Source organism: Rhineura floridana, chromosome 11 (genome assembly GCF_030035675.1).
Source record: "Rhineura floridana isolate rRhiFlo1 chromosome 11, rRhiFlo1.hap2, whole genome shotgun sequence".
Classification (NCBI taxonomy): domain Eukaryota; kingdom Metazoa; phylum Chordata; class Lepidosauria; order Squamata; family Rhineuridae; genus Rhineura; species Rhineura floridana.
The window spans coordinates 71,449,362-71,467,485 of record NC_084490.1 but is presented as its reverse complement, the minus strand read 5'-3'; the positions used below and the strand labels follow the sequence as shown (position 1 = coordinate 71,467,485).

The 18,124-nt window shown below is 43.5% G+C and overlaps 1 protein-coding gene across 9 annotated transcripts in view; it reads left to right on the top strand.

Moving 5' to 3' along the window:
* The window catches only part of INVS (inversin), a 220,119-nt gene that overhangs the window by 179,152 nt on the left and 22,843 nt on the right, over positions 1 to 18,124 (top strand). For all 9 annotated transcript variants that reach the window (XM_061589721.1, XM_061589718.1, XM_061589716.1 and 6 more), the window contains one exon: positions 12,337 to 12,566. In XM_061589721.1, the coding sequence (XP_061445705.1) occupies positions 12,337 to 12,566 (230 nt within the window). The remainder of the gene's footprint in view (positions 1 to 12,336; positions 12,567 to 18,124) is intronic.

Here is an 18,124-nt window from a genome sequence, read left to right as displayed (position 1 = left end):
AAAGGTGGTTTTCCTGGATGACAGTCCATCAAGGCCTCTCCGTGCTTTGCTTAGACATAGCTGCCTGTCTGTGGTATCCTTTCTGGTGACTGCTTAGAATCAGTGTGTTAAGATGCTACGATGTTATATTCTCTGCTTGTTCTGTTCTCTCATCAGGTTCGGATGCTAAGACTAATGTGATCTTTTTACTGTTAAGTTCTTTGTTTTAGATTCTAAAGAAAGTAGTAGTAGTTGTTGTTTTGCTATTACTGTTTCTGGTGTTTTCCTGTTGTGTCTTCATATTGTTTTGTCTACCTTGACAACCTTCATCGGTCCCATCATGAAATGGACTGGGAGGGAACACCGTGTGCTAGACATCACTTTATGGTGATGTCTACCCACTTGATGGACTGTCATCCAGTAAAATTGCCTTTTAGGTGAGACCAGCGGTCCAAGCATCAGGCAATCCTGAGAGCCACTTAACACCTTCTGGACATTCAGACTATGAGAAATATAGTCCTAGTCAGGGTGAAATATACACCAGTTGTTCCCAAGATGTGTTGTGGGGAAAACAGGTGCAGCCACAGCTTTAAATAAGTTAGAACTGATATGACACAGATATACTTTGACCCATGAAACAGATAGACAATGGAGTAAATGTCACAAGGGGGGGGGAATAAGTGGGTCTGTGCTGCATGTTGGTATTAAATGAGGGCCCCAGATCTCAAAAGTGTGAATACTACTTTGATCATTGCATCACAATTTGGAAAAGAAAAACACCCTAAGGATTATTTTGGTTCTGTAAATATTTATTTCCTATTATGAGACCATTTCCTATTTTGTTGTTACAAAGCTCACCAGCAACCCTATTGCTTTCAGGTGTTTAGGATGCAGCATTTTATGCAAAACACTCAACAAATAACTGGTTGAATGCATTATGAAATACTTATCCTGTTTCTCTGAACATTTGTACTATCCAACAATGCAACAAAAACCAGGCTGGATAGTTATGACAGTTAATGTGGTCCCTTAAATATTTGTACCAATTCTCTTTATCGGGATTTTTTCCCCTCAATGGAAGTATGGATTTTTGGTCTCTTTTGTCTTAACTATCCCTAGAATTTGAGTAGTTCTTTCAGTGGCAGCATCAGTGGGAAAACAGGGGGAGGGGGGGGCAGAAGTGGCAAAGTACATTTAGGGGTTTTTTTAGTTAGTTTTTATGTATTTTTTTAATATATATATCACTTCATATTTCAACAGAAATCTTTAAGTAGTTCACATATTCTAACAAAAAGGTATCAATATAAGAAATTCAATACAAATTTCATATTCAGAACAAAGTAATACTACTAATAATTCCACATTTTAAGAAACACAAACAATAGATATCTCTAAACAAAATGCATAACTAAAACTAAGAATGGCAAATCAAATCAACATCAAAATGCAATGTAATAGCAGTATATATCAACAGGACAATCTCAAATCTGAGAGAGTGAGGTTTGTCCCACAGGTTAGGTTTCTAAAAATGTAAAATAATGGATGGAGTGAACTAATCTGTGGGGCTACTTTGGTGCTACCTATTATTTCCTTAGGACACAGTCCTTCAGTATCCCAAGGTTGACTGAATTCCCAATTGATTTGAATGAGTTTGCACTTGCATATTTGAAAAGTCTTCCTCATTTTTTCTAGACTGGCCTTTACTACTTGGGGAATCCAAAGCAGCGCCTTCCTTCAATGCTTCAATTCAGACATAATTTAAAACCATATCTAAGCTTTCAAACATACAGACAAACCATGGTTTAAAGCTTGTCTTCTTTTATCTTCCTTCTGTTCAGCATTCTAGTGTCTCGCCATAAAGTCCTTCAGAGGCAGAGGAGCAGGAATTTGGACATTATTCCAAGCCATAATTAGCACAGATGTGGTTTGCACCCACGTCAAACCATGGTTTCTGAATCTGGTTTGTCGGTTTGTGCGTTCAGATATGATGCCAAATCAGATTTGGTTTCCAGAAAGAAACAAAATAGTATTAAATGCAGAAGTGATTACTAGACTGGTTTATGCTCGTCATTGCAATTGAAAGGAGATAACTTTGAAACCAGAAAGGCTGGGGAAATTGTGACTCTTTTATTAATCACATTGACAGCATTCCATAAATCTTCAAATATATTTGAATGTGCTAGTGAAATAAGAAGCATAGTAGTTGTTTTATAAAGAACTCTTTGTTGCTGGATTATGACCAATATGAATGATTAAACTTCATATAAAGGGCAATATTCTATCTATTGTAAATGTATTGTATTCAATGATGTGAGGTTTTCTGGGGGGGAAATTAGTTGGAGAATTTTCCGATGCTTTCATAGGGTGATTCCATAAGAAATTTTTCTGATGTCCTACATTTAATTTAGCACATTTATTTTCCATAGGAGGTGGGCCATCACTGCAGGTTATAGTTCCACCTATTGTGCGAAGGCAAGAATGTTTTTGAAGTCAAGACTAGGGGCGTCAGGCCCCTCCCACTCCCCAGTTCATTCTTGCCTTCGTACGAACAAGATTGATATTCTATAGCGTAGCTTAGCTAAGTCTCTGTGTGTTTTGTTCTTGTATTTGTCTGACAGGGTGTGGAGGTATTGTTATTTGTGTGTTTACCAACCGTTTTCCCTTCCCTCTGTCTTGTTTCTAACGTTGTTTGCCATTCCTGGGGAACTTCCTTGGGGGGGTTCTCCCTGACCCGGGCCGTTTATTTTCCCAGTTTTTTGTCCTACAGCCCTCAGAGAGACCGCGGCTGCGGTTCTCTCCATTCCCAGTGGGAGCTTGCGGCTGCAGCTCCCGGCGCTCTCTACTGTTCCTGGCCGTTTTGAGTCAATTCCTTCCCGGGGTTTACCGAGGCTTCTATCCTCACGGCGGCAGCTTCGGTGTCATATCCCCTCGAGAGCCAGCTACTGCGGCTCTCTTTCGTGCGGCTTTGTCCGTTGGTTTTTTCTTGAGGCTCGCTGCCTTGCTTTCCACACTGCGACACTTGGGCAGACTCCCTACTGCCCTCTAGCGGCTGCGATTTCTCCCTAGCTGCTTCCTACCTATTTTCTGTGCCGCAGCTTTTTTCTTGAGGCTCTCTGCCTTGCGTTCCACGCCGTGACAGTTGGGCAGACGGCGACTGCGGCTGCTACCTACTGCTGTCTAGCGGCTGTGATTTCTCCCTAGCTGCTCCCTGCCTATTTGCTGTGCCGCGATCTCGCTAATCGGCCCCGCGGCTGCAGATCGAGTTGTGTGCCTCAGTCCGCCATTGCCCCTTCTTTATTGCCCGCCATTTTCATTTGTATTTTCCCGCACCTGCCTCGGGCGCCATTTTATTTGTCCCCTTTTCCTCTCATGTACTAACTAATAGCAGGCTGCCAGAGCTACTGTATGTGTGGGACAGTTAGGATCCTGCAGATATACAAGGCTTCTTTTCCACTCGACTATTGCTGCTGCTTTTCAAGTCTGTGACAGTGATCTACACCGTATGCACTGCGCTTCTGTGGCTGCGTCTTCAGGCTGTGGCTGTGATCTAAACTGCTTTTGAACTATACCTTGCTGTGGCTGTGTGCTGAGACTATTCATACTGCACACAAGTTGAACTGTACACTCTAACCCATCTGTGGCCGTGCCTCTTCAGGCTGTGGCTGTGATCTAAACTGCTTTTGGACTATACCTTGCTGTGGCTGTGTGCTGAGACTATTCATACTGCACACAAGTTGAACTGTACACTCTAACCCATCTGTGGCCGTGCCTCTTCAGGCTGTGGCTGTGATCTAAACTGCTTTTGGACTATACCTTGCTGTGGCTGTGTGCTGAGACTATTCATACTGCGCACAAGTTGAACTGTACACTCTAACCCATCTGTGGCCGTGCCTCTTCAGGCTGTGGCTGTGATCTAAACTGCTTTTGGACTATACCTTGCTGTGGCTGTGTGCTGACACTACTCATACTGCGCACAAGTTGAACTGTACACTCTAACCCATCTGTGGCCGTGCGCTCAGACTGTGATAACTTGCATAAGCCTAAACTAGTCTGCATTATATTGACACTGACAACATAGTGCATTCTGCCCACTCTGTGGCCGTGCATCAAGCCTGAAGTATATCCTGTACATTCTGCCCCCTCTGTGGCAGTGTACCAAGCCTGAAACCCTGAAATCCAGCCTGCATTATACTGAAGCTGATACCATAGTGCATTCTGCCCCCTCTGTGGCCGTGCACTCAGCCATCTGCCAGTGCATTCTACCCCCTCCGTGGTCGTGTACTGAGCCTGTTCGGGTCTCTACATTCTGCCCCCTCCGTGGCCGTGTACTGCACCCATAGTGATTATAATATGCTGATGATACGCAGCTCTACTACTCCTTTTCATCTTCGTCAGGTGAGGCTGTTGATGTACTAGACCGCTGCCTGGCCGCGATAATGGGCTGGATGAGAGCTAATAAACTGAAACTCAATCCTGACAAGACTGAGATGCTGTTGGTGGGAGGGCCCTCTGCCCAGATGGTTGACGTTCGACCTGCCCTAGATGGGGTTACACTCCCCCTAAAGGAGCAGGTACGTAGTTTGGGGGTCTTATTAGATCCGCTCCTGTCACTTGAGGCTCAGGTAGCCTCGGTGGCACGGAATGCATTCTACCAGCTTCGGCTGGTAGCCCAACTACGACCCTATCTGAACAGGGAGAATCTCGCCTCAGTTATCCATGCTATGGTAACCTCTAGATTGGACTACTGTAATGCACTCTACGTGGGGCTACCTGTGAAGACGGTTCGGAAACTTCAGCTAGTGCAAAATGCTGCGGCCAGAGTTCTCACTGGGACAAAGAAATTTGACCATATAACACCTGTCCTGGCGCAGCTGCACTGGCTACCGATATGTTTCCGGGCCAGATTCAAAGTGTTGGTTCTTACCTATAAAGCCCTAAACGGCATCGGACCGCAATACCTGGTGGAACGCCTCTCTCGCTATGTACCTACCCGTTCACTACGCTCGACGTCGAAGGCCCTTCTCCGGGTCCCAACTCATAAAGAGGCCCGGAGATCAACAACTAGATCTAGGGCCTTCTCGGTGGTGGCCCCCGAACTATGGAATGCCCTCCCAGATGAGATACGCCTGGCGCCTTCTTTGTTATCTTTTCGGCACCAGGTAAAAACCTACCTTTTCGCCCAGGCTTTTTAAACATTTTAAATTTAATTTTAAACCTAATATGGATTTTAATTTATAAACTCATGGCAATTCTATTTCGGATTTTTATCATGTTATATTTTTCACACTTGCTCATATTTTAATTGTGATTTTATTTGTTGTACACCGCCCTGAGAGCTTTCTGCTATAGGGCGGTCTAGAAATGTAATTAAATAAATAAATAAATAAATAAATAAGATGGCGAAACAGCCAGACATGTCTCAGACAGCCAAGCCACAACCATCCAAGGCAACTAAGACTAAGCATACCAAAGTACTGGCTAAAACTAAACACCTTTCCAGCCACGACAAAACCAAGCGACCACGCTATGCTTCTGTCTCGACACCCACCACAGCAGCTCAGGAACAGTTGACGGATATCTTTCATTCCCCCACTGCTTCCTCAGATGAGGAGGGCTTTCCTGGCTTCCCTACTCAGCCAACACGTAACCAGCCTCCTCCCACATTACCACCCAGAGCTGGTCCTACGTCACAGCCCACTGAGCCACCTACTCAGCCACAACCATCTGCTTCAACGGGGCTACAGCTGTCTCACGAGTTTCTTTCACAACTTCAGGGCATGCTGTCTTTTTTTTACACAGATGCAGTCACCACAGGTCTCTGCCATATCTCAAAACACCATGGACCAATATGTAGGCCATGAGACAAATCCTTCCTGCTCCCCAAATCCCTTTGATGTAGCTAGAGGCAGATGTTGTGATGACACTTCATATGGGGAGGAGTCACCCTTCGCTGAACATGCTGATGGAGATGAATGGAGTGACTCTTCAGAACATGAGGAGAATACATCGTATCGCTTGTTTAATGGATCAGATTATCAACCTGTAGCTCGCAGGGTAGTTAACACTCTTGGTCTCCAAGCTGCGCCCTCCTCTGCTGCCGCTCCAACTATTAAAGGAGCCAGGGTCCTCAAATCCCCTGCACCCACTGAGCATTACATCCCGGTGCCGGATCCCATCGCTAAACTGGCTGCCGATGAATGGTCTCATCCACTCCAAACTCGCAGCTTCAAGAACCTGGCTGACAAACTTTACTCTCTAGCCCCTGACTTTACCACCAAGCTGGCCGTTCCTGGCATAGACGAGCCAATCGCCAACCTAGTTTCGCGATCTCTTTTGCCTACAGAAGGAGAATCTCAACTCAAGGATGCTACTGAGTGAAAATTGGACTTCGCTCTACGCAAAAATCACGAGGCCACTGCCTTCTCCATGCGGGCCTCCGCATCAGCGTCCGTCTTCTCCAGGGCAGCAATGATGTGGCTGGATGATCTTCTAGAGGACTTTAACCCTGATCCTGCTTCTCTTAGAAGGTCACTCATAAAATTGCGCAAGACAGCGGCGTTTGTAGCGGATGCCACTCTGGATGCCACTCAACTGGGGGCACGAGCCATGACGGCTCAGATAGTCACTCGACGGACCCTCTGGCTTCGCCATTGGCAGGCTGATCCTACGTCCAGAGTGAATCTCTCTAGGGCACCTTACTCCGGATCTTTGCTCTTCGGCGAGGAAGCTCTAAAGGCAGTGCTGGTCGATCCCAAAGACGCTCACAAACCGGTCTTGGCCACTGTCAAGAACATCGACCATAGGCCTTTCAGGCGATATCCCCCTTTCCGCACTAACCAGCCCTTTCGAAGACCGCGGCCAGGAGGACGAGGCCGCGACTTCAGATCCTATGACTCCAGTACTTTCAGGGGAACCTGGAACCGTCGTTTCCACGGTAGAGGTCAGTACCAAGGGCGCAGAGGTACCTCATCGTCCTCATATAGGGGAGGGTCTCGCCAACGCAAACAGTACTAGCGCACTACCTGTGGGTGGCAGACTGCTTATGTTTGGAGACCAGTGGCTGCATCTGACTAAGATCGCCTGGATCAGGGACATTTTCTCCTTTGGCTATGCAATAGAGTTTTGGGCGACCCCACCAGACAAATTCCATCTATCCCCTTGTCCCAGAGCACAGACCAGGCACAGCATCATGCAGACAGCTATACAACACCTCTTGGACATAGCGGCAATAGAGCCAGTCCCCACAACTGAGAGGTCGGAAGGGGTGTACTCCCTCCTATTTGCTGTGCCAAAACGAGATTTATCATGGAGGGCGGTATTGGACCTCAAGTTTGTCAACCGTTTTGTAACATATCGCAGGTTCAAAATGGAATCACTCCACTCCATTACGGAGAGTCTGCATGAAGGAGACTTCCTGGCTTCTATCGACCTTAAGGAAGCGTATCTCCATGTGCCCATTTGCATAGCCCACAGAAAGTTTCTTCGGTTTGCTTTTGGCCACCAGCACTTTCAATATAGAGCGATGCCATTCGGCCTCTCCTCTGCTCCAAGAGTGTTAACCAAAGTGCTACTCACCCTAGTGGCTTATCTCCGGACCCAAGGGGTTCATCTCTACCCATATCTGGATGATCTGCTAATACGGGCCAAATCTGAGGAGCTGGCTCATCATCATTTAACGATCACCCTCAATGTTTTGCAGGCCCACGGCTGGCTTGTCAACTTCGACAAAAGCCATCTCCAACCAACCCAACGCCTACTACATCTAGGGGCAATGTTGGACACCCTGCAGGCAATGGTCTTCCTGGCTCCAGATCGCATCACTGCCATCACAAGCATCGCAAGGTCCCTGATACAACAAACATCCGCAGACGTCATGCTTCTCGCCAGAGCACTCGGGATGTTCATCTCTACAATCCACATTGTGCCATGGGCTCGAGCCCACACTCGGCACCTTCAATGGACTCTGTTGCCATTTCAACAGGACATTGCCAGCTCCAACCATCGCAAAGTTCGTTTGAGCCCCGCACTGCGCCTCTCCTTCCGCTGGTGGACCAAGGTTCAACACCTCTCCAGGGGCACGTCGTTCAGAGAACCCCGCAGAACCGTTGTAACCACAGATGCCAGCCTCATAGGTTGGGGAGCCCACTGCAACTCCCAGTACGTTCAAGGGGTTTGGTCCACCACAGAGCAAACTCAAAGCATCAACTGGCTGGAGCTAAAGGCTGTCCACTTGGCTCTATGTCATTTTCAGTCTCTGTTCCCTTTGGACCATGTGCTCATTCAAACAGACAACACGTGTGTAAAATCACATTTGAACAGACAGGGGGGCACCAGGTCTCGTCCTCTGCAGGACTTAGCCTCCCTCATCTTTGTCTGGGCAGAACAACATCTACAATCCCTGAAAGCAGAGCACCTCAGAGGGATTTGGAATGTGACAGCAGACTGGCTCAGCAGACAACAGGTCTTTCCGGGAGAATGAAAACTTCATCCAGACATTTTCCATCGTCTCCAGTGTTGCTTCGGTGCCTTCTCAGTCGACCTGTTTGCTTCCAGTCGCAATTGCCAGCTTCCCAGGTACTTTGCCCGATACCTGGACTCAACAGCAGAAGCAGTGGATGTTCTGACAACACCGTGGCCAGACGGTCTCTTGTACGCCTTTCCTCCCATACCATTGTTAGCCAAAACCTTGAGGAAGGTGCGAACCGAAAGGGCACAGCTGGTTCTGATAGCACCATTTTGGCCACGCCGACCGTGGTTCTCATATCTTCTGGCAATGTCAATGGTGGATCCTTGGACACTTCCAGTCAGGCCAGACCTCCTATCCCAGGGTCCAGTACTGCACCAGGACCCTACTTGGCTCAATCTAACAGCGTGGCGTTTGAACAGGGACATTTGAGGTCAGCTGGACTGTCTGACGCTGTGATTGATATTATTTTGGCCTCGAGAAGACCATCTACCACTCGTATTTATCAACATACCTGGGTGGCTTTCTCCAAGTGGTGTCAGTCACACCACCATGATCCATCCCAGGCCGCTGTGCATCAGGTGCTGCAATTTCTCCATAGCGGCTTCATCAAACGTTTTTTGAGGGGAGTCGCCCTACGCTCTCCGGCTGTTGTCCATCGGTTCCCCTCATGGAGTTTGCCGAAAGTTCTGCAGGCTTTGCAACGCCCTCCGTTTGAACCCATCAGGACTGTGCCCCTACGTATGCTGTCCTTCAAGGTCTTGTTTCTGATCGCAATCACATCTGCCAGACGCGTTTCGGAGTTGGGCGCATTGTCTTCTGCTCGACACCTCTGCGTCTTCCATAAGGACTCTGTTGTGCTGAAGACTGATCCTTCTTTCCGTCCCAAGGTCGATTCAGTTTTTCATTGCAACCAGGACATTGTTTTGCCTTCCTTTTGCCCGAATCCTATCCATCCTCTCGAGAAGGCTTGGCATTCGTTAGATGTCCGGAGGGCTCTCAAGACCTACCTGTCTAGGACCCAAGAGATTCGACGAACGGAGTCTCTGTTTGTATCCTTTCATCCAAGGTCTATGGGGCATAAAGTATCCAATTCTACCTTATCCCGTTGGTTAAGGGCATGCATTACTTTAGCATATGAGTCCCTGAAGCTGTCAGTTCCAGCTAGTATAACGGCTCATTCTACCAGGTCAGCTGCCACTTCGGCTGCTTTTGCCACTAATGCTCCTGTTGCCGATATTTGCAGGGCTGCAGTCTGGTCTACCCCACACTCATTTATAAGGCATTATAAAATTGATCGTTATGCCTCTGCTGACGCATCTTTCGGCAGACGAGTGTTGCAACAGGTTCTTAATGAGGATTAACACGTGGGTGGTCCCTCCCTGTATGGGCTGCTTTGGTACATCCCGCAGTGATGGCCCACCTCCTATGGAAAATGTACCATTGGTCTCACCTGAAAGGTGATTTTCATAGGAGTGGGCCATCACGGCCCTCCCAGTTGGAGGATGACTAGATATTTTCTAATGGGTTACATATTTTTTAATCGGTTACATATTATTGTTACGCTATTATATTTAAATGTAAGAGTGAAGTCAAGACTTTAGTTCTGTTATGTTAGAATCATGTTATTATGCATGTGACTATTGTGTTATTTTCCTGGCGGGCCTGTTGGCCTTGTTCTTGTATTTTTAGATATTTCTTTTCAGACTCGCCACGAATGAACTGGAGAGTGGGAGGGGCCTGACGCCCCTAGTCTTGACTTCAAAAACATTCTTGCCTTCGCACGATAGGTGGAACTATAACCCGCAGTGATGGCCCACTCCTATGAAAATCACCTTTCAGGTGAGACCAATGGTACATTTGTATTTAGTAAACACACTTTTAAAAGTGCACCATGTTACTTGTATAAGTCAAAAAGTATTTGACTTGAAATATTTGAGGGGAGGGAGAATTAAAGCAAATTTAATATGTTTTAAAAGTTGTATTACATAGAAATTTGTATTAGAAGACTTGTAAAAAAAATTAAGGCCAATGTAAGGGATATTCATCTTTAAAAAATTAATTACAAGTTTAAACATAACACAGCTTGCTGGAACAGTCCAAAGACCTATCTGGTCCAGCATTTGTTCACAGTAAAATAAAACACTGGATTTTTTTTCGCCCCTCATCACTGACTATATCTTAAAGAAAGGTGGATTTTATATGGTATGTATGGTTTAACTTTTGTACATTTTCATATGATGCCAAACTTGAGTTAAACGTTTTGAACTATAATTGGATGTGGTGTCTGAATTGATCCTCCAAGTGTGGGACTGACAAAAATTTTCTGCCACCCTATGAATAAAGCTCCCTCAAGTCTGTGCATCTCAGTTCCTTACCTCATACACAATTTTGTCCTTACTCAATATGAATTTAGATTTCCTGAACAACAAAATGAGTAAGTGGAAATTAGTCAACTTGCAAATTGCACAACAATCAAGAAGTTGCAACTTCAAGACAAGATTACGTTGTTGCATGCTGGCTAACCTAGAAGGATCTAGATTCTTTCCTTGCAATTTGCAGCACGTGCATAAGAGTAGATTAAGCATAAAGTTCATCTCTAGGTTCATGCAATCTTCCTTAAAATTTTATAGGCCCTTCCCTATTGGTTCTCTTTGGTAATAAATATTTTAAAAATTGCATTAACCTTTGATTGTAGCAAGGCAATTATAAAATGTGTGCAAAACATAAACATCAAGTTAACAAAAAGCTATCAACATATTACCACATCCCATCTTAAACATAATTGGTTTAAAAAAAAATCTGTTAAGACTTATGGTCAAGACAACAAATTGGTTAAACGTAGATCCACATCTTCACAAATCTTTGTGTTGTCAGAAGTCCAGTCTTTACTGGTCATCTTTGCTGTTCCTCTGATCTTAACATCTGCCAACACTTGGCTTCTTCCTCAAGTGGCTAGAAGATCAAGGTTAGCTCTGTTGGTGCATCAACACTGTAAGTTTTGGAAAGCAACCATAAGCATAACTATTGAAAACAACAGAATTTGAGAGATACTAAAATACTGTTTTGGCATCATGCATGTATCTTAATTGTATCTTATTGTCTGAAGGGTTTCTTCAGTTCATTGGTTGGGGTGTATAGGTGGGCTTACAAGGAAAGGTCAATCCTCATAGCCCATAAACATCACAAAGACCGTTTTCTAGATTTTTTTTAAGGTGTCAAAGGTTAATGGCTTATCATGCTCATCCAAGCGTGCAGCTCCAATTCCAGTGTCAAAATTGCTCTCTTGTTTTGGTGCATTAAGATCATACTATAGAGACCAAAAGAATTGTCACAAGAATCTGGAAATCTTTTGTTTGGTCTGTTGCTTTGGCGTTTCCCCCGCTGGTACTGGGCGCTTCAATTCCCAGGCAAAATATTTGTTTCAGATGTAATTTCTTCAGGCTAGTAGCTCTCTTGGCCATAAACCCAATGTTTTGATGGCACTAGCTTTTTGATCCAATAAAGAAACTCCATGAAGTAGCTTATTTCTTTCTGATTTTCCAACAATGTGGAACCATGTAAGACTGTCAGACAATACTTCCTAGTCATAGTTGACCTGTTTAGCCCTATACTCTGGTAGCACCTTTCAGACTCAGATCTTTCCCAGCACTGATACCAGTTTACTTTAGTGTTTCAGTAAAAATTATATATTTGGTATATCAAGTTAATGGCTGAATCTTACTATTTAACTAAAACCTTTCTTTGGTGAACAAACCTATTTTCCCCAGAGGACTGGTCCCATTAAGGGGAAATTTTATTCCCATGTATTCACAACGTGAAATGGTTTATGGAAAGCTCTGGAGTTGATGTCACTTAAAATGAGCATTCCTCACTTTCTTTTCTCCATCCAGCTACCAGTTAAGAAGGCAGTTTCTTCAGCTTTTCAGTGTTAAGCGGCAATGCAAGGAAGATGAAGACAAGTGGCAACAGGATACGACTGCCTTTTGCATCGAGGTTGCTTGGAACAAACGGTTGAATCATAACCCTTTGAAATCAGTTTCCTCAGGCAAAAACCTTATGAACAAAAGCAACTCAGGTTTAAACTGTACACAGAAGTCATCCACCCTGAAGCAGATATATGGTAGTAAAGCATTTTTCTTGGGTGCTTAATTTGGGAAGTTTAAAATTAATTTGTTAATCTTTTCCTATTTAAAAGGTCTTCTAACATGTTGGAATGTAATACAGCTTCACAAGTCCACCAGAACCATTCAGTAACTAAGCGGACTCTGCCCTCTTCCTCGCTTCCTTGCTATACCCAAGTACTTTTGGATGAAAGGAGATTATCTTGACCCATTCCAGTCTGGGTTCAGGCCTGGTTATGGGACTGAATCTGCCTTGATCACCCTGATGGATGACTTTTATTGGGAGAAGGACGGAAGTGCGACCCTGTTATTCTTACTTGATCTCTCAGCAGCTTTTGATACCATTGACCATGGTATCTTCTGAGCCAACTTGGTGAGATGGGTATCGGAGACACTGTTTTACAGTGGTTCTAATCCTACCTCCATAGACCCTCCGTGGCGCAGAGTGGTAAACGGTGGTAACACCGCCGAAGCTCTGCTCACGGCCAGAGTTTGATTCCAATGGAAGGAGGAAGTCGAATTTCCAGTAAAAGGGCCCAGGTCCACTTAGCCTTCCATCCATCCGTGGTCGGTAAAATGAGTACCCGGCATATGCTGGGGGGTAAAGAAAAGCCAGGGAAGGAACTGGCAATCCCACCCCATATATACGGTCTGCCTAGTAAACGTTGCAAGACGGCACCCTAAGAGTCAGAAACGACTCGCACTATAAGTGCGGGCACACCTTTACTTTAATCCTACCTCCAGGGTTATTTTCAGAGAATAGCATTGGGTGATAGTCTTTCAGCCCCCTGGCAGTTGTGTTGTGGGGTGCCACAGGGTACCATCTTGTTCCCCCTGTTGTTTAACATCTATATGAAGCCCTTGGGAGTGGTCATCAGGAGATTTGGGGCAAGGTGTCAGCAGTACGCTGACGATACCTGGCTCTGTTTCTTTAACATCTGAATTGGGAGGGTCTGTGCAAGCCTTTGACCAGTGCCTGGACTCAGTAGTGGGCTGGATGAGAGCCAATAAACTGACCCTGAATCCTAGCAAGACAGAGGCTTTGGATGGGGTCGTAATCCCTCTGAAAGAGCAGGTCCATAGCCTGGGGGTGCTCCTGAATTCATCTTTGTTACTAGAGGCCCAGGTGACCTCAGTAGCTAGGAGTGCCATTTACCAGGTTTGGCTGGTAAGACAGCTGTGGCCGTTTCTGGACTGGGATAGCCTGACCACTGTTGTCCACACATTGGTAACCTCCAGTCTGGATTACTGTAATGCCCTTGAGGTTGGTCCGGAAGCTGCAACTGGTGCAAAGTGCGGCAGCCAGACTGCTCATTGGGGCAGGGTATCGCCAACATGTTACCCCAGTGCTGAAAGAATTTGCACTGGATATCTATTTGCTACCAGGCTAAATTCAAAGTTCTGGTTTTGGTGTACAAAGCCCTATACAGCTTGGGACCTGGATTCCTGAAATACCATCTTACCCCATATATACCCAGTCAATCACTGTGCTTTGCAGGTGAGGGCATCCTGCAGATATCAGGAGGTCCATTCTGCACAACAGAGGAAATGAACCTCTAGTGACACCTACCCTTTGGAATTCGCTCCCCTTAAATATTAAGACAGGTGCCATCTCTGTTATCTTTTCGGCGCCTACTGAAGACCTTCCTCTTTCAACAAGTATTTTAAGTAGAGATCTTATCCCTGTCTGTGTCTGTGTTGGAATTGCTTTTTAATATGTTTGTAAAGCTTTATTTTAGAGGAAGGCAATGGTAAACCCCCTCTGAATACTGCTTACCATGAAAACCCTATTCATAGGGTCGCCATAAGTCCAGATCAACTTGAAAGCAGTCCATTTCCATTTTTCAAAGCTTTTTTTAAAATGCTTTTTTTTTTTAATAATTTTTATTCAAATTTTTCCAAAAACAAACAAAACAAAGTCAAAAAGACATAACAATACAACAACAAAAAATAAAAATAAAATAGTTGACTTCCGATTTGTCGCAGATCAGCTATAAGTATATAATATACATCAAACCTGTCCCTTAATGTATACATACAGAATCCCTTTTCTCCATAAGCTGTCTTAATTAATCGTCAAATCCCAGTATCATCATTTTATTTTGATCTTTCAACAAAAAGTCTAAGAGAGGCTTCCATTCCTTAAGAAATGTATCTGTCGATTTTTCTCTAAGTAAACATGTCAATTTATCCATTTCTACTAAGTCCATTAATTTCAATAGCCATTCTTCCATTGTTGGTGTTGATTCCATTTTCCACTTTTGTGCATATAATAATCTTGCTGCCGTAATCATATATAATATTATTCTTCCATATTTCTTTTCTATTTGTTTATCCATAAAACCCAATAAAAAAAATTCTGGTTTTGACTGAATATTTATCTTTAGAATTTTTTGCATCTTCCTACCTATCTGTGCCCAAAATGATTTTGCCTTTTTACACAACCACCACATATGATAAAATGATCCTTCTTGTTGTTTACATTTCCAACAAACATTAGAAACATTACTATACATTTTTGACAACTTTTCTGGAGTCATGTACCAACGGTACATCATTTTATAAAAATTTTCTTTAAGATTATAACATAGTGTAAATTTCAAACCTTTTTTCCACATATTTTCCCATTGATCCATTTGTATGTTATAACCAAAATTTTTTGCCCACTTTACCCTTTTACTTGTTCTTCCTCCATATCCATTTTCAATAAGAGTTTATACATTTTCGCAATTATATTTTCATCATTTGTACACAATCCTATTTCAAAATCAGATTTACTTATTTCAAACCCATACATTTTCTTGTCCATTTTATATCTTTCTAACAATTGTAAATAGGCAAACCATTGAAAACTATATCCTTCCTTTGTCAGTTGTTCTCTCTCTTTCATTATATATTCTCCATGTACATTTTCTAATAGTTCTTGATAAGTTAACCATTTCTCTTTTCCAGCCATTTCTCTTCTATAAAACGCTTCTTGGCTTGAGACACATAATGGTATTTTCGAATAAAACCTTGGTTTATATCTATTCCATATTTTCAACAGAGGACGTCTTATAAAATGATTGTTAAAGTCTACATTTACTTTTACTTTGTCATACCATAGATATCCATGCCATCCCCACTTCAAATTATGACCCTCCAAATCCAATAGTCTTTTATTCCTCAATAAGATCCATTCCTTTATCCAGACTAGACAGCAGGCAGCAAAATAAAGTCTCAGATTTGGTAATCCCAGTCCTCCTCTTTCTTTGGCATCTTGTAGTAGTTTAAATTTAACTCTTGGTTTTTTTCCTTGCCATACAAATTTAGAGATATCTTTTTGCCATTGTTTAAAAGGTAAATCAGAGGATATTACAGGTATTGTTTGAAACAAAAACATCATTCTCGGTAATACATTCATTTTTATCACAGATATTCTACCCATTAATGACAGTTGTAGTTTATCCCATCTTAGCAAGTCTTTCTTAATCTCTGTCCATAATTTTTCATAATTATTATGAAACAACTTTGAATTTTTATTTGTCATAATGATACCTAAATATTTCAACTTTTTCTCTATTGTAAAATCTGTCTTGTCCATTAACTCTTTCTGTTCCCTTAAAGTTAAATTTTTCACCAACATCTTTGTTTTTTTATTGTTAATCTTAAATCCTGCTAACGGTCCAAATTCTTTTAATTTGTCCATCAATACATTAATTCCTTCCAAAGGATTTTCTAGTACAATTATCAAATCATCAGCAAATGCTCTCAATTTATATTCTTTTTTTTTTATCTTTAATCCCGAAATTCTTTTATCTTGCCTTATATCTCTAAGCAGCACTTCTAAAACCAGAATAAATAAAAGGGGAGATAAAGGACATCCCTGTCTTTTTTTAAAATGCTTTTAAAGATTTATTTATTTATTTATTTATTGCATTTGTATACTGCCCTATAGCCGAAGCTCTCTGGGCGGTTTACAACAATTAAAAACATTAAAAACAAATACAGTAGGGCCCCGCTTTATGGCGTTCCGCTTTACGGAGCTTCGTTCATGCGGCAGTTTTCAGTTAGGGAAAGGCCCCGCATTACGGTGCTTGTTCTGCTTTTATGGCGGTTTTTTTCTGTCGTGCGCCATTTTGACATCATTTTCGTGCGCCGCCACCCGTTATAGTCTATGGGGCCCCACTTTACAACGATTTCCGCTTTACTACAGGGGTCTGGTCCCTAACCCGCCGTATTAGCGGGGCCCTACTGTATACAAATTTAAAAACACATTTTTAAAAAGCACTTTAAAAACACATGCTAAAATGCCTGGAAGAAGAGGAAAGTCTTGGCACTGAAAAGATAACAGTGTTGGCGCCAGGCGCATCTCGTCAGAATATTCATTCAGTAATTTGGGGCCACCACTGAGAAGGCCCTATCCCTTGTTGCCACCCTCCAAGCTTCCCTTGGAGTAGGCACCCGGAGGTGGGCCTTTGATGTTGAGTGTAGTGTACGGATGGGTTTGTGTTGGGAGAGACGTTCCATCAGATATTGTGGTCCCAAGCCGTGTAAGGCTTTATAGGTTAAAACGAGCAGCTTGAAAGATGTTTTGTTTTAATATGTTTTTAAGGATGTTTTAATATATTTTAAAGTCTGTTTTTATGATGTTTTAGAGTGTTTTTAGTGCTTTTATTTTATTTATTTTTATTTTGTTGCATTTATATACCACCCATAGCAAGTAGCTCTCAGGGCGGTAAACAGAATAGGATAAAATACATACATCATAATAATAAAATCACAAAACATATAAGACACAATGAAAACAAAATACAATTAAACAAAATATAAGATGATAAAAAGGATTAGTATTACAAGATTAAAAAGATAAAAAGATTAAAATGATTAAAATGCCTGGGAGCATAAGAAGGTCTTTACCTGGCGCCGGAAAGATAATAATGTAGGCGCCAGGCGTACCTCTTCGGGGAGGCTGTTCCACAACTCAGGGGCCACCACAGAAAAGGCCCTAGATCTAGTAACCACCCTCCGGGCTTCACGATGAGTTGGTACCCGGAGGAGGGCCTTAGATGCTGAACGAAGTGAGTGGGTAGGTTCATAGCGGGAGAGGCGTTCCACCAGGTATTGCGGTCCCACGCCATGTAAGGCTTTATAGGTCATAACCAGCACCTTGAATCTCGCCCGGAAGCAAATAGGTAGCCAGTGCAGGCGAGCCAGAACAGGAGTTATGTGCGAAGACCGACTGGTCCTCGTCAATAGTCTAGCTGCTGCGTTCTGCACTAGCTGAAGCTTCCGAACTGTCTTCAAAGGCAGCCCTATGTAGAGCGCATTACAGTAATCCAATCTCGAAGTTACCAGAGCATGAACAACTGAGGCGAGGTCGTCGCCATCCACATAGGGGCGTAGTTGGGCTACCAAACGGAGATGGTAAAACGCGTTCCGTGCCACCGAGGCCACTTGAGCCTCAAGAGACAAGGAAGGGTCAAAAAGGACCCCCAAACTACGGACCTGTTCTTTCAGGGGGAGTGTAACCCCATCCAGAACAGGATGCACATCCACCATCTGAGCGGGGAAGGCG